Raw genomic sequence first — 17766 nt, 5'->3', positions numbered from 1 at the left:
GCGGTCACTGCAGGGTATCACTCCCCACAACGCTATCATCTTAAAATGAATCTTTTGTTCTGCAAATAAACCACAAGGACAGATTTACATGTCTGACTCTACTATCAACAGCTGAAGAAGCTCCCTGAACCTGAACTATATAGTTAATGCCTGTCTCTCTCGTCTCGTTTTACGTATTCTAGTTACTAGTTACCACCAATTGGCATTTAACAAGTGTTCAAATGCTTAAATAAAACCAGATTTGCGATTTGATATTTATTTTAAATATTCTCATATCGAGTTAACATTCCCATCCCTAGCTGTCTTGTATACTAGACAACGGCGACGAGGAACAAGAAAAACGTTGAAATCTGGAGCAATTTTTTTGAGAGCTTTATTATAAAAGAATGGATTTCTATAGCTGCAATAAATGCAATTTTTTTTTTAAACAAGGACCTAAAACATTAACATGTGTAAAAAAAATTATAATTGATATCTTTTCCACATTTACCGAGCGGTTGAATTTTTGTCTTGTATACAAGACAGCGGCGCCAGTGTATCGTTCTATCGTTGTCTTGTATACATGCCAACGGCGGTCAAAGGGACTCGATCAGCTGATGCTTTTCAGCCATCTTGGCCCGAACTAAACTGCGAAATCACCGAGAAGTTTGCGAGTGTGGAGTCATACGTCAACGTCGCGATATGTTCGCTCGGCGAAGTCGCGCCGCGATTCACGCACAATAGTCTGGAGGGGGGCTTGTATATATCGCGCACTCGTGCGCGAATCGCAGCGCGAAGCCGCGAACGCGAGTGTGGAGTCGATTTCGCAGATCTGCTAATATTAAGAGCACCGTGAATATTATTGATGGAAATTTAATGCAAAATTATAGACATTCAAGAGCGGCTATCTCAAAAACTAAACAAGATACCTATCGAAAAACTCGACTGTATAACACTTGTAACAAATTTAATCAACTTTCATTTTGTATAATGATCATGTCACAACGACGCATAGTTTCTAAGATATTATAAGCGAAAAACCGAAAAATGGAACCTTCAAATCAAACACCCCTACCCCCGCTCAAGGGCTACGGCCGGGGACTTTTGATATTTTCACCTCCTAACGAGTCCAAACAAAGTTACTAAGTTAAAAGTGTGTCCCAAGCATTTCCCTCTATTCCTTTTCGTTGCCTGACCTAAATGTAGTCAATATGATGGGTGCTGATGCTGAAGGGGCGGCTACAGGGTCTGAGCCTAGGGCGGCAAAGACTGCAAATCCGCCACTGTACCTACCTAAGTATAGATCTAGTCTACCTGTACCTAGTCAATAAGTATTAGGTTGTTCTTGTTCCCAAAATCCGTAGGTAACATATGTAAGTAGATGCCTACTGTCAAAAGCGCTGTGCAAAAATAAAAGCATATACAGTAGAGTCCGGTTATAACGACGCCCAAGGGACCGCTGATATTACGTCGTACTAACCGGACGACGCCCTAAACGAACTGCCAATTTTAATATATTTTTTTAATCAAAATAATGACATCATTTTGTATTAATTAATACTTATGCGACAATCAACGAAGAAAAACATTTTAATTAAAATATTCATTTACGTTAGTATTACAACACTTTTGTCTTAAATTTAATGCAGAGACTTGTGTGTTTCGAAGAAGCCACTTTTGTAGGTTCGCGTACTCACTCATCATCCGCAAATTACTCGAATCCCGTAAAATAAAAAGTCGTAATTTTTAGGGATCTAATCAAGGTGACAATCGTACATCGACAATCAAAAAATAAATAAGTTTTTTGTCAAACATTTCAATTTTGACTCAAGCCTTTATCGCGGACTGTTTACTTTTGTTTCAACAAGCAACCTATACTCAATTGAGACAATTCTTACAAACCCAAACTCAATTAGGATGCGTTGTTTTATCAAACAGTTCCAATGGCTCGAAGGTACCAAAATATTGCATTGTCACCCAACTTACATAATTATGTATGTGAAGTTTAAGCTCAATTGAATAATGCGAATTGGGTTTTATTTAGTTTGCAAGGTTACGAATAGTCACAGTTTTTCATCTTGCTGCGTATAGGCAAAGGGGGGAGGGGAGTTGGGTGCGCGGGACGGAGTAAGCTTCTTACCAACAATTAATTTGTAAAAATTACGTCGCTCGTCGTTGTAACCGGACTTGACGGACGGATTTTGTGTCAATTTCCGTCGTTAAAAGCGGTCGGTCGTTATAAGCGGAGTCGTAATAAACGGTTGTACTTTCATAGTAGCTCATACTAAAACCAAACAAGTGCTTATACTTACGTCGCTATAAGCGGTTGGTTGTTATATGCGAAGTCGTACTAATCGGACTCTACTGTATATATATATATATATATATATATATATATATATACCTAGGTATATTGAATCATTGATAGATCAGTTTCGTTTCAAAATTTACCTAGCCAATAAATGTAGGTGTAACTATAAGTACTTACTCCTACACGCGAGTCGCCTGGAAATCCCACGCATTTGCCTGTGAAAGCCGAAATTCTTGGGAGAGCCTATTCATGCAGACACGAAAATGTGATCATCCAGTTATACGTAGACCTAAAATTAAGGTTTTATTGATAATTTTGTATTTGTATCACATAATGCGTCAGAGATCTTTTATAGGTTGTAGAGGTATGCACTGACTTGGCAGTCACAATAATTTACCAAACGAAGCGTGAGCGATGATCTTCGTTTTAACTCGGGCATTTTGCTTTCGTAGGTATGTCCAGATGTTCTTCTCTACAGATCGCAATTCTTGAAAATGACTAATTTCGATTTTTTTAACTTTAAGGCATTTGTTCTAGCGAATACCTACATTTTGATGCATAATTTCCCCAATTTTGATCAGATTTTAATTTTTTTGGTATATATGTAAGGCTTGAGACGTCATCTTTAATGTTATAGTATAGTACATTACTTTAACGTCCTACTTTTGGTTTGGTTGTGAAACCAAAATAATCGAATATTTTTTTACATCATTTTGATTTCTTTGTGAATTGCACTTAAACTGTTATATATTTTGGTACACAGTGTATAAATTAAATTATAGCATATTTAATTGGCTTTCATTTAATACCCCACACGTGTATGTGCAATGCATATATTGGGTGCAATATGCAATATTCGCAACAAGGCGGGAGTCATTTTGATGACGTCATTCCGCTGAAGTAGATGGCCGGCGCCGCTGTCTCCCGGCAGTTTTGGAGACTAAATACCATGCCCAACAACATACTAAAAGTTGGTAGCGGTTTCCGGATCTGAACTATATTCCCATAAGGCATGTAAGGCCACTATAACCGATTCTTGAAATTTTGTGACCAAATTCTATTTTTTTTTTGTCGATCCAGTATTTGGATTTTTTTAAAATACGGAAATTGGCATAACGGATTTAAGCACCAATAGGGTCTGGCGCTTAAGACCATTGCCAGTTCACTGTGATAATGACTCAACGAACTAAGTATTTTTCAGCTTATCGCGAAGTATACGGCTCACAGATGAGCCACCTAGTATGTAAGTAAGCCGTAGCACTTGGCGGTCAGACGGTTTAGACTTAGGTTAGTCGCCTTCAATTCAGACTCAATGTCGCTTTACGCACATGCATGGTATAATAATATACTCCGCCTGGTACTCTATTCCGAGATTCGCGAATGACCTAACTGGCACTTGCCTACGTCATCATGCTGTTTACAGGTTCTCAAACTTTAAAATGTGGGAGAATTTTAACCAACAGTGAAAATTATTTTAACGGCATTAATTTTAAGTTATTCATGTAGAAACATAGTAAAATAAAACAAATCTATACTGCACTTTTCACTCCTACTCTTACAGTTCCGAATAGAGCAGCCAACCATTTTCGTAACAAAACATTAATTACCAAGCTTACGACGTGAAAAGTTTGGAAAACACTGCGACTGCTGACACTGAGCGAGAAGGAAATAACAATTAACACGCGTTCGACAAGGACGGTCGGTCAGGGACAAAATGGCGGATTGTCAAATGTGACAGCGCTATCCTGTGTTGCCAGTAGTGTAAACAGAAGTACCCGAACGTCTGAAATTTCTTTCGTGAATCGGAAGATATTGCTAACGAATAATTAAAAATGACGTGTTATTGTAAAATTTAAGATAAAATACATATAAATGAAAATTATTAAATTATAAAGAAATAAATTAACTTATTAACCATGTACCCATGTAACATGTTATGTTGAAATAAAGTGGCAATGTTATTGTGACGTAGGCAAGTGACACTCTGGGAAGAGAAGACCATGTTTTATTAGACCATGCGCACATGTTTTAACTCCCGGCCCAAATAGAGGGGTGTTATTGGTAGGTACCCAAGTTTCAATGCTGTAGGTAGGTAGGTATGGTGCCTAAGCCTGTGTGTGTTTGTCTGTGGCACCGTAGTTCTTAATAAACGGTCGAACCGATTTATTGGCAAGCAGGTTTTCTAGTAATGGTTCCGAGACATGTTTTGGTAGAGAATGCCTTCAGGCATTAAGTTCGCCTTTTGTACATTTTTTACTGTGCAATAAAGTTTAAATAAATAAAAATAAAAAAAAATGTTTTATCAAAATTACCGAAATCACTGCTACAATTCTGTATCTAGTTTTCCAAAAGGAACTTTTCGACTGACTGGTATTTATCGCTCTTCTGGCATTTCTTTCTAAAATAATGTATTGCATATATAGCAGGACTAAGAGGTATTAATGTAAAATAAGAAAGATACAGTTTCAAACTCTTTATTAAACCCTATACTCTACTAACCACTGAGTAATCATACATAGCAGACAAAGCGTAATAAAAACTTGATAAATACAAATAAAATACAAAATATCTACATTTCCTTATCCTTTTAACGAATAAGATTATTAACTAAATTACTTTAATATTTCTTGTGTAGGTATATAAAATAATTAGATATCGCAAATTATTATTCGATAAGTTAAGAAAATTATATTTTTAACTTAATATTTTAACATAATAATTCGAATTCAGATGCAATGTATTTATTTGTACAATACCCGTATAAACCTCTTTTTTCTGGGTTCTAGAAATTATTTGATCAATTTTACTACATACTTTCTAATTTCAATCATGCCATTATTAAAAATCCTTTCCAAAAAAAAACAATAATGCATTTACTAAATGTTCAAATATTATCGTAATACGTTTTGGCCCTATGAAAGTACAAAAATTACATTTAGAGCAATAGAAAACATTAAAAAATATTTTATGAAATAAACTATATTTTTTTAAGAAATTGCTTTTTCAGGATTATCGAATCCCGTAATATTGGGTACCTACCTATCATTTAGAATAGTTGCAGTACTATTCTGAGTCTGACACATCTTTATGTCGCATTCGCGGCACCGGCTATCCTGCCCTATAGTAGCACGGGCGCATTTTTATCGTTTATCACCATGCCTGTCACGTTCTAACAAATATGTAAGTGCGAAAGTGACGGGCATAGTGATAGTCGATAAAAATGGAACCGTGCTGAGCCCGCTGATCGTTAACACGTCTTAGCAGGAGAATCCTGAAATGTCGTGAGATGCAACTCTAACCGCGCCTTAAACGAGGCCTTTAGGTATATCTTTAGGCTACAATAAACAACCCAATAATTAAGAATAATGTTTTGACACGATGAATTAACAGTCCGATTGATTAAAAAAAAAACTTAGTACATTTTACCCCTTCGGCCGTGTACGTAACCGACCTTTCGTAACTGGTAACGAAGGAAGAAAAAATTATCTTTGTACGATACTGGTTTCGAATAAAGATTATTTTTTCTTCGTACGTAACCATAGTTACGAGAGAAGAAATTTTCTATTTGAAATTACGAAAAAAGACTATCTATTCCTCATACGTAACTGAGTCAAAATGTTTTAATCATCATTGAGCGTAGGTAACATACTGATATGAAACCTCTTCAAACTCCTTACTGTTATAGACTAGACTAACTGTTATATCCATGAATGAGTTTCAAAAGAAGACTCTATATTCTGTATCCTCCTTGTGACCAGTTAGAACTTATTGACGGGATGACGAATAGGAACAGATTTTCAGTGTGACCAATAGCTACAAAATTAGTATGTGACTTAATAGAACTAAATTTACTTGTGACGGGTTGAAACAAATATTATTGCTTTCTGCAGTATGACCGGTTAGAACAAAATTTTGGTGTGACGAGTTGATCCTAAATCGGGAATACGATACTAAATTATGCCCTTAAACGGATCATTACATTATGCGCCAAGCAATTATTTTAATTCATTATACAGTTGCTAGTGTACTAGGTGCACCAAATTATAATTAAATGATAATATAGATCTATTAAGCCTTTCTTTGTAATTAACTAGCTTTTTCCCGCGGCTTCGCCGGCGTACTAAGACTACTAAAAAATGAGGTTTTCCCCAAACAAACTTTGAACCTCCATTTTACCCCCTTATGGGGTGAATTTTGAAACATCCTTTCTTAGTGCACCCCTAGGAACCTTATAAGGAACCTACGTGCCAAATTTGGAATCTCTAGAACTAGCGGTTTGGGCTGTGCGTTCATATGTCAGTCAGTCAGTCAGTTTCTTCTTTTAGGTATATATTTATATTGAAAATCGGCGATGGAATAATTAATGGTACAATCAGCATCAAAATAGTAGTCTACAAGTATAACTTTAAACTAAAGGTAAGGAAATGAAAAAAAATTACATGTGTTATAAAATGTACCTAATTAAAACGTAAAATTTTTAAGCAATGCCCCACAGACATATTAAATGGTGTTATACATACAAAAGAGCTAGTTAAGTCTAATCTTCAACTCAGGAATATATCGATTAAGACGGTTTACAAAATTAGACATTTTACAACCAAGACCTGATGAAATTAAGTTGGTTTTGCTCACATAGTCGTTATGTAATCTAGTCCTTACTTAGTCTAGGCGAAGGATCGTATTAAGAAAATTAATTCTTACTATGTAACTGGTTACGAACCACCTTCGAAAGATGGTGACTGATTACGTACGAGAAAAAAATGATCTTTATTCGAAACCAGTATCGTACAAAGATCATTTTTTCTTCCTTCGTTACCAGTTACGAAAGGTCTGTTACGTACACGGCCGAAGGGCATTTTACTATTAGTATGTAGATCTTCTTTTAATTTCTTACCCTGTTGAGGTGTAGAGTTCAAATCACTTTCTAATAATTTTACAAATATGTAGTATTATTTTATTAGTCATCGAAATAGAACATTTTTATTTAACATTTTAAGTACTCTGATTAAATCTATGGCACAATAAATAAAATCTTTCATAAACTCATATAATTACTAAGTATTACATTCTTAGAAATCTTATAATATATGTACGTTAATTAAGATACAGCTTTCGCATCTATATTTTCTCTTACTTACTTACCAGAATTTTACTTGTTTTGCGTTACGTATGTAGTATGTACCATGTTTTTTTTCTAGTCTCAGTAGTTTTCTACTAAGCTACCATTAACCCTTAAATTACCATTACCATACGTTATATTTCTGTTTGTATATGTGTCGTTCATTATAATAAGTCAGGTACCCGATGAAAACCAGCACCACGGGCCTGTTTGCATAATATGTGGTATTATGCTCCGGGGCTCTTTTTTATCGTATTTTTTTAAATCTAGTACCTACGTGACTTAAATAAATTTAATTATTTTATTGAAAATAGATGTCATATACTAAAGAAAATTTTGAACTACGGGTGACACTAAATTTCTTTCAACAGTCCAAAAGCATACTTACAAAAATTATGGTCGAAATCCTTTTGTTTTATACAGGGTGTTTCCTGTAACAGGAGCAATAAATTAAACTGTGTAGTAGAAGTTGCTGAACAAATGTTGGTCAGTTTGAGGAGTACAGCCTTTAGTTTAATTTATTGCTCCTGTTACAGGAAGCACACTGTATAAGACTTTTATTAAATTTTTGAAATGCCTTTAGAGAACATGGCTAGATAAAGACGATATTTTATTTACCTTCGCCCTCTTTTATAATTTTATTGACGTTCCTCTAGTGACTCTAGTCTATTATACTCAGTGCTATATTTGCCGTTCTTCACCAATTCTCATCTACTCAAAGGCACAGAATAAGTAATAGTATTATCATTTATCATACAGAACGGATACGCACCGCCCCGCCCCGACTCGGATTACCTCGCCCCGCAACTAAGTTCTGACGGACTTCTGACATACTCTCAGTTCAGCTAGCGACGCGATGACGCAAGACGCAACGTTCAAAATGCCGGTGTATTGTGCGATGTATGGTTGTTTGTCAAATTCACGAAATAAAGAATGAAGTTTTTTCCGCTTTCCAAAAGAAGAAATAAAATCCAATGAAATAACTTTTCCTTTTTTTATATTAAAAAGTAGCGTTTTATAATTCTTTCAATTTAGACCACGCTAAATGTGTACCGACATGGCATTTTTGGTAATTTATTGCCGCACTATACTTCACGTAATATTTTACGGCCTTTACGGGTTACGGGTGAGTTTGCATATACGTTCTAATAATATTAGCTGTGACCTGTGAATAGAACAGTTTATTATAGCAAGGATCTAGGAGAAAATACCATCTTGTAAATTATGTTTGTTTCTTTAATTTTAAGAATAAAAGTGTTTGATATTTACGTTACAAGTACAACGATAATGCTCCGTGAACTCAAAAACATGTAAGTGGTAGCCCTAAGCGACTTACTCACACAATGACGCGTGTACAGATGTACCGTTCACACATATACACGCAAACGAATTTTGATGTATGGCGTGTCCGCCCTGGTCAAAGGTTAACTGGAAGAAACCCCCAAAAAGGGATAAGTTTGCCTTTGTACTGCCTATCCTGTGCCATCAATTTGTGTTTTATACAATAAAAAGTTTATACATACATTAATTAGTTACACATTAAGTGCGATCTTAATCAGATAAAGCTTAATATTTTGTCCCTTGTTGTACCAGTACAACAAATCCAAGAACTCACATTTTGGATTATTTAATTCAACTATACTCATGACGTCGAGCTCCAAAAATTGGAATAAAATAAAAATACTATTGAGCATAAATAAATACAATCAAAATGGTCCATCACATCTGATAACACTTTTCATCCTTAAGACTTATTCTTATCGTTCTCGCATATCAATTCTAGCGTGATATTAGCTAGTAGGTATCTAAGGATTTTAAGTTAAATTTGTTTGAATACAAAACTGATAAGCGCTGATATTGCACGAAAGATTATTTATGAAAAATTACAACATTAAAGAAGCATAGGTGAAGTACAAATTAGGTATTCGTTTATTAAAGTGGAGGTCATTTCGACGGATGCAATGCGACAATAAATATAAAAGTAATATAGATATAGGTATATTTAAGATAATAAAATAGATAGACATTATTTTGTCGGATTAGACACATTTTTAAATAAATGCATATATTTATAATTGCCCTATGAAAATGACCAGAGGATTAAGTACACACTAAATTTTATAGAGTTACGTAATTATTTAATATAAAACAAGAAAATAATGATATGTTTTCGGTTTCAGTCTTCAGAATGTAGCGTTTTGTATTACGTCTGTATTAAAATTAATTAAATTATGTAATTAATTATTATCTCAATTAAATTGACTTTTGAACTATGTAATTTATGCTTTAGGACAAATAGTAAACTATTTTACTATTTATTGTTAACATTATGGACTGTTAATTGGAATAAGTAAGAGATGCATTTTATTGATTGTATCTACTATGTGCAAAATCTAAAGTAGCTATGAGCTTTTTAAATGCGTTTACAAATTGTATAATACCTACGTAGAGTAATCATTCAATATTAAAAAATAGGTTTAATGACGAAAATAAACAGCTTTTTATTAATAAGAATAAATCCAACTAATAAATGAGAAAATAAGTAAGTAATCACGAACAAAGGAACTGAAATAGTTGGATCGGATTTTTTTAGTTTAAATACGACGACATTAAAAAAGGTATATTACATTCAATGAAAGGGAAAGTTAAGTACGTGAAGTCAAGTTAGGTAGGTACTTCGGACACATTTGATAGGTTAATTTGTAAAGACTTGGGGATTTTGAGAAAAATGCAAACAAAAAAAACGTATTAAAAGGTCATGAACTAATACCATTATGCCTACTACACACATACCTCAGATACGTAAACATATTTATGGTTGAAACAAGTACAATTTCAATGAAACCACATATCTCGACTGTAACAATAACCTGCGCTGCGGTCTGAAAGATTTATGTTAGGCATAATACCATTAATACCTACTATAAAACTATGCACAGTTTTAGTTACACTCAAAATAATAATTTAGCGATAAGACCGCCTGTTGTTTAACCTCTTCTTTTCTGTATTCTTTGTATTGTTTTCTGTAATGAGGTGTGCACTAAAGAGTATTTGTATTGTATTGTTGTAATTACGTGTTCGTTTTATAGTTTAAAACTACTCGTCAATTGAGACATTCAATTAAAATACTTATAAGTATCTGAGATAACGTATACATTTTGTGACTGAGAAATGATTTGAATTAAAATATACAAAAATGGCTTACAGGGTGCATTTTATGTTGGTCCTACAATTCTAATAGGTCTTTAACTCTTAACTATTGCAAATGTACTACTCATAACTGTACAAGTTCTACTATCACTTACATACTTCTTAATCACAATTGTGTGGTTACACCACAAATCAGGATTTTCAATAATTAGTTTTAGCTTTTTTTTTTCAAACTAAAACTGCAACAGATCAGGCAAAATTTTATAGTATCAGTGTCTGAGGACACGTTAAACATTTTAAGAATACAAAACTATTTACATTACAATAAGAACGTAGAATAATTTTGACGCTCTTATAATGGTCCCAATGTTTTTAATTTCGATTAGAGCTTTATGTACCAAAATCCGTTTAACTTAATTGCATATTGACTAGAATATTTTAAAGAGTTGGTTAATACTTTAAAATTATACTTTAGTCGTCAATTAAACTATTTACGTATGTTTTTTTTATGTATGTATTTATCTTGGAGCCGTATCTTCACCTCAAAAATATACAACTTCATGACAACTTCTCAGAAATTATAAAACTTGTTTTTATTGTCCTTTAGGTACTGATCGGAAAGGTCAATTACGTGCGTTAATTTGACAATGGCACTAATAATGTTAATTAACACTTAAATTGAAAAAAGACCCAAGTTATTATTGCGACGTCATATTATAAAAAATATTAAATTTATATTTACAATTAAAGCATTCCAATAAAAAATAAACTTATATAAAAATAAACGTTATCTAATTGTGATAAATAAGGCTTAATACTTAATTGCATGTTAAAATAAATTCTTCGGCAGTAATATTTAAATAAAGATTACAACATGTCACTTACTTAGCCAAAATAAATAGATAGTCAACCTACACAGGTAGGTTTTACATAGGTAGGTATTTATTATAAACATCTCTCACTGAATTACAAATTACAATTGTATAATGTGAGACGGAGAGTTGTCCATTGATATTTTTTTACTGTACTAAGTACGATCATTTTTATGGATTTTTGGAAAGAATTATTGGATTATAGCGACCAATTGAATTATCAGGGGTTTCCCAACTATACTTGGTCAACCAGATCTTGACAGTAGAAAAAGGCGGCAAATTTGAAAAATGTAGGCGCGAAGGGATATAGTCCTATAGAAAATTTTAATTTCGCGCCTTTTTTTACTGACAAGATTTGGTTGACCAAGTATAACCAATATCATAATCATAAACAAGGCTTGGCTGCATCTTTCTTACATTAATAGTAGTTAACAGTTGATGATGCACGAATTAAAAAATTAAGAAAAAATGCGAACCATTTTTTTTAATATAAATATACCTAGGCCCTGTAAAAAGTTAGATCTTTCATTTATGACCGTGCGTCTATCGTTCTCATGACCGCATTTGTCTTTTTAGGAAAAAATAACGTCTGTTTCAGGAACTTTACTGAGCAACGTCTGTCTAATCTAAATGTATTTTTATTAAACTAGAACAGTCGCGGTTTGCTGACCCCTGTTAAAGACAATTGCGACCCTGATACGCCACCTGGCAAAACATTTTAATATACATGTATATATACATACAGAAAAATAGTAATGAAATGCAAAGATAAGAATTAGTTCCAATACACAGTAAAAATTAAATATAATATATATTTGAAGTTTTATATACAATACAAACATCATATCACATGAGACAAATTTTACAAAAATATTTTTAAAATGTTTAGTGCAAGCCTTCATTTCAACATTGTAATAGATAAAATGTAAATATGCAATGCCTGCTCAGAAAACTTTCTTATAAAAAGTTTTAATGGGTGATGATTTCGCTCGCCCAATTTCGGGAAGCGGACGGATTATCTGCTAAATTTTTACTGAATCAGAGCAGTTAATAATAGCAATTATTAAAATTTGTATGAGCACAAGAAAGTGATTTTTTTTGGGTTTTACTCGGAGTAAAACCTCTTCATAAAATGAAACCGCGACGATCTAACTAAACCGACAATTCAGAAACCTTTTTGGTATAAAGGTAAGCGGAAGAAGTGTTTGTGTTCATTATAGTATTAATGACTGCGGGTCGCTATACAAATTTACAAGCAGCATTTTTGCTTCCTTTGGAGACAATCATATTTTTAGCAGGGCATAATTAAGGTCTCAGACTCATACATTTTGTACAGCCGCAGGACCTCTTTCGCATACCTACCTACATTATAATGCCAAGTAAGGAAACTCTTATACTTCTTATAGTACGTAGCTTTGTATAAAGATTTGCAGTTTTTAAGTATTAGGTATTATTAACTCGTCTCTGCTGTCAGTGAGAAGAAATGGTTACGATTACGCCGACATATAGCTGAGCTTCACGACTTTCTGTGCAGGCTTTATTTATCAATTTAATTATTACTTTTAACAATCATATCATATTCATAACAGTATAATGAAACAACATAGTTGTTACACAATGTACTAAACCAGTACCTACGCTGTCACCTAAAGTGCTCGTTTTTACAGTTTGCCATATACATATATGCCATAAATCCTACTCAATTTAATTAAGTAATTACTCTACTGTAGCTGTAGTCACTACTTTGGCATCGATTGACAATAGCTACGCCAGCTGCCACATTTTTCTGGCTTTTTGTTACAATCATGATCAATTTGATCAGTGCTCGGTCGGAAGTAAGCCCAGCCGTTGTACACCACAGCTTTTCACTACCGAAGTGCGTAACGGTTGGTTTTTGTTTCGAGCACTACTCACTATAAACGTATGAAGCACTCACATCGTACTAAAGAACCAGTCATAAAAATATCCCCTTGAACACATTCCAACAATAAAATCCATCTTGTAGCACCTCAGTATTTCCTTTTCAACTTCAACATATGAAGGTATCACATTTAAAAAATTGCACGTCTAGAAAACAGACATCAGACCACTAACACTTGCCGCTTACTTCTTATTGATGATATGGGCAGGGTTTGTGTAAGATCTTCTGTTTTCCTTTCATTAAACACTATCCACCCGTTCCATTGAAATATTGAGCGTGTTTCGTGTAAGGAGCTACTATATGGTAAGGCGGAGGCTGACCTCTACCGTATACCGGCTCAGACATTGCACTGCTTGGGCTGTGGCGATGGCTTATCACACTTGGTGGGTTCGACGGAGCTCCCATTGAAGGACTTGGTATAGCGTCATACAAATCATACATGTTAGGCGTAGAAGGAGCGTGTACATGATTGTAACTACCGTCATCCGAAATAAGTGGCGTATTGGTCATCCTGTATGGATTAGTAGTATTTGTATGCCCCGTTGGTGAATACAATTCTGGTGACTGCGTAGGGATGTAGGTAGGACTTGAGGCTGACATTCCATATATATTGGCATTTGGAGATGATGTGGAATAATGATGACTTTCCACAGTGGGGCCTGGATAGGCGCTGCTGTAGTTACTCAAATTGGGCATAGTTGTCGAGCTGACGACCTGGCTAATAGTGTGTACACGCGGGTTTGGCGCATTGCCATGAGGGTGATAGCTGTAACAGTCGTAATTGCTTTGGCTGTAGTTCTTGTCATTAGCATAACCATAGCTCTCAGTTTCATAAATTCTTTCATGGTGATTTCCTTTCGTTATGGGATGTTCTCTTCTATGGTAAATGGGCTCAAAATTTTTTGTATTATCCATTACAGGTCTGTGATTATATGTGTTGTCTTCAAAATGTGTTGATATTATGGCTTCGTTATTTGACCGTCTATCTTGAGAGGTTAAACTTAATCTTTGTAGTTGACTGTGTACCCTATTAAAATTGCTTTGGTAATTATTTTCATTGCTATTATGATAATTCTTAGGTTCCATATGGGCATATACATTTTGAGGTACCGGCACAATATTCCTATCAAGGTCCTGTCTCGAAGAATAAACTTCAGTATTATGTTCATTCCCAAAATGTGATTTCTGTGACATGTTATAGTGATTACCAGGTTTAAAATCGTTATTCTCATCATCATTGTTATCAGGGTACAATGCATGATCTACACTTTTATAGGTCTTCTCTAGATCTAGAGGTCTGTCATATGCATTATCCGGTGTAACATTATCATACATAGAAACCTTCATAGCATCAGTATTGCCATCTGTATTATCTTTTTCATCTTCAATTTCTTTCTTGTTATCAGATGCAAATCTCTGCTGTAGTGTAGGTGTTATTTTAGCAGCTTTGATTAATACAGCATTTTGCATAGGAGGCGACACATCTTGTGTACCATCTTTGTGAATATTTCTGGCGTGTTTGGCCAGAGCCCTTAACTCTTTTGGATACGGTGTTGGCGCTCTTCTTAACTGACCTGGCTTTTCAGGTATTTTAGGTGCTACTTTCATGTCTACAAAACTAATATGGCGTGCAGAAGGCTGAACTTCTGCATTTTCAGATTTGTCATTGTCCAATTTGTTTTCAATGGGGGTCAAAGGCACTTGGGGAAAGAGGAAACAAGTGAGGACTTGCTCATAGGTATGTGGATCCACTTCAGAATGCATAGGCACAAGAGGTTTGCTTTGATTCTCAGACAGCCAAAGGGCAACAAGATTATCACAATTCAGTAGGGACTGAGGAAGGCTGTTCAGTGAATTACTCACTAAGTTTAGTACTTTTAAGGAAGAAAGGTGACCAATTTCTGGTGGAACCTTAGTCAATTTATTTGCTCGCAGTGATAATACTGATAACTTTGAACAACTTCCTATCTCAGGAGGTATTGCTCTAATCATGTTATCATCAATGTTGAGATATTGTAATTTTCTGAGCAGACCAATAGAAGAGGGAATTTTGTCTATGTAATTGCACATAAGCATTAACTCCTCTAGATTTGAGAGCTGGCCTATACTCTCCGGGATAGAATACAGCCTATTATTGTCCAACTTCAGTGTTGTCAGGTTGCCAAGTTGTCCGATGCTGTCTGGGAGCTGAGTGAGAGTATTTGCTGATAAACTGATGTCTATTAATTTTGAACAGTAACCAATTTCAACAGGAAGCTCTTCGATCATATTATTGCTAGCTTCCAAATGTATCAAGTTCTCCAAAGGTTTTATCACACTTGGTATACTTGTCAGACTGTTGTTGTCGATCCACAGTTCTCTCAGCTTTGTAAATCTTCCAATCACTTCAGGGAATTGTTGGAATTCATTCTGACCTAAATCAAGTCTGAGAAGTTCAGTTGAGCGAGAAAGAGATTTAGGTAAAATCATTAAATAATTATCTCTTAACTCAAGTATACGTAAATTAGCAAGTCGTCCAAAATTACCCGGTAGATACTCAAGGTAGGTATCATTTAGATATAATTCTTGCAATGCAATTAGATTTGTGATGGCATCGGGAAGTTTTTCCAAAGGGTTAACACATAAATCTAAGAATGTTAAATACTTCAGGGCTTTCATGGTGTCAGGTAACGAAGCGAGCGTGTTCCTGCTGATGTTGAAGTTGTGAAGGTTGACCAGGGACGAGATGGCCGTAGGGATGGCTTGGAGCTCGTTGTCACTTAGATCCAGGTTCTTCAGGCCATGGCACATAAACAGTTGGCGCGGCAACTCACTGATTCGATTACTATTACACAGCAGAGTCTCGAGCGTCCTTTCATAGACGAACACTTCCGTAGGAACGTCCGTCAAGGACTGGTGGGAATAGTCTAACTCGCACACATCCTCCACCCCCGGCCTCACACAACACAAAAAGTCGAAAGGCATTGTACAGAAAGGCACTTTCCATACACAAACACAAATTTACAATATTCGTTCCATTGAACAATTCACTCGTAGCCCTTACTGGTGTAAAACAACATTGTTATTATCATACTGGTATAACACTTGATTGTCTTAAATGGCACTGTATCTTATTTTATTAAAATTTCATGTAACAGGAAACAAAATAATTGAACCCTTCGATAATGAATCACTCAACTCAAAAAACTTGTGATTGACCTTCCTTCCCATCCCAACATACTTATTCAATCTGACAGTTCAGTCAGTTCATTCGTTCTTTTTTTTTATTTAAGAGCTGCGTTCCAAAAGCCACATCATTACGCGGTCTGTCGTTTTAATACTTTTTATATTCTAAGAGTACGTAGGTACTTTTGTAAAAATATATTGTAACTCGGCCTTATAGAGATAAAGTCTTTATTGTATTATACAAAAGGTTAATGGTATATAAAAAATCATACAAAAATAACTTAAATAAATCTAAATATTAAAATATTTTAATCAAAAAGACCTCCGCGAGTTGTACCGGGTGCAAAGGTAGGCCTTATTAATTAATATAAATGTTTATCAAATAATTATTCTATTCCATAGAAAAAATGAGGGCTAACCGCCGACATCTAAAAATACTATCTGCCTCCCTATCGCTCTTGTTCACATCCGAAAGGCAGATAACACTTCGATTTAGTGTGTGGCAGTAGGGCCTTCTATCAGCAATTCCTTGTAATAAAATAAGGTCCACCGATGTACCAGTTAGTAGTTGTAGTAGCGACGAGTTGGTAGTAGCGGTCGGCCGGTGTTCCGAAAGGTCGCAAGTTCGAGTCTTGCCGGAGGCGGTGAAATTTTCCATTACTATCAAAATGTGTGTTATTGGCTATTGCTCGCAGACGTTACTGCTTGTTAGTTATGTTGATATTAATTACTCTTTTAAACCAGTTTTGACAGGGAGTCGAGGATTTTTTTCTCTTTTACGAGGAAAGTAAAACACTTGTTTTTGTTTGCGTCTTATTTATATTTCATATGTATTTGGTAAAATATAATATGCACGTGTAAAAAAGCAACAACTAGACTAGAATCTGTGCGGTACGAGAAGAACCGTGAAATGTATGGGATCCAATACATTCTACGACTCTTCTCAATCCGCATAGTCCAGTTAATTACAGGGCAACACTTCAGCAAAACGTCGCCTTTCAAATTTTTCGGTTAGTCTCCGAATCGACCATTTATTAGCCATCATTTAATAAATAAGTTAAATTAAGCTTTATCACAACACAACACAATTCCGATGTCAACAACTTAAAATAACGGGAGCGATATTCGACGTGGTTATGTACTTAATGTCATGTCGCAAATGCTGCATGTTTTGTTTGTTTCTCGGCGGCCAACAATCCCTACTTTTCACAAATATACTTGGTCAACCAGATCGTGACAGTAGAAAAAG

The 17766-nt window shown here is 34.9% G+C and overlaps 1 protein-coding gene across 1 annotated transcript; it reads right to left on the bottom strand.

Moving 5' to 3' along the window:
• Nucleotides 1-12841: 12841 nt before the first annotated feature.
• Nucleotides 12842-16586, bottom strand: LOC134652926 (protein lap1). Its single transcript, XM_063508162.1, has one exon. The coding sequence runs from the start codon at nucleotides 16314-16316 to the stop codon at nucleotides 13599-13601; it is 2718 nt and encodes a 905-aa protein (XP_063364232.1). The 5' UTR covers nucleotides 16317-16586; the 3' UTR covers nucleotides 12842-13598.
• Between the last annotated feature and the right edge of the window lie 1180 nt (nucleotides 16587-17766).

The sequence above is a fragment of the Cydia amplana genome, chromosome 12 (genome assembly GCF_948474715.1).
Source record: "Cydia amplana chromosome 12, ilCydAmpl1.1, whole genome shotgun sequence".
Classification (NCBI taxonomy): Eukaryota; Metazoa; Arthropoda; class Insecta; order Lepidoptera; family Tortricidae; genus Cydia; species Cydia amplana.
Note: the sequence above shows the minus strand (reverse complement) of the source record. Positions and strands in the feature narration are given on the sequence as shown.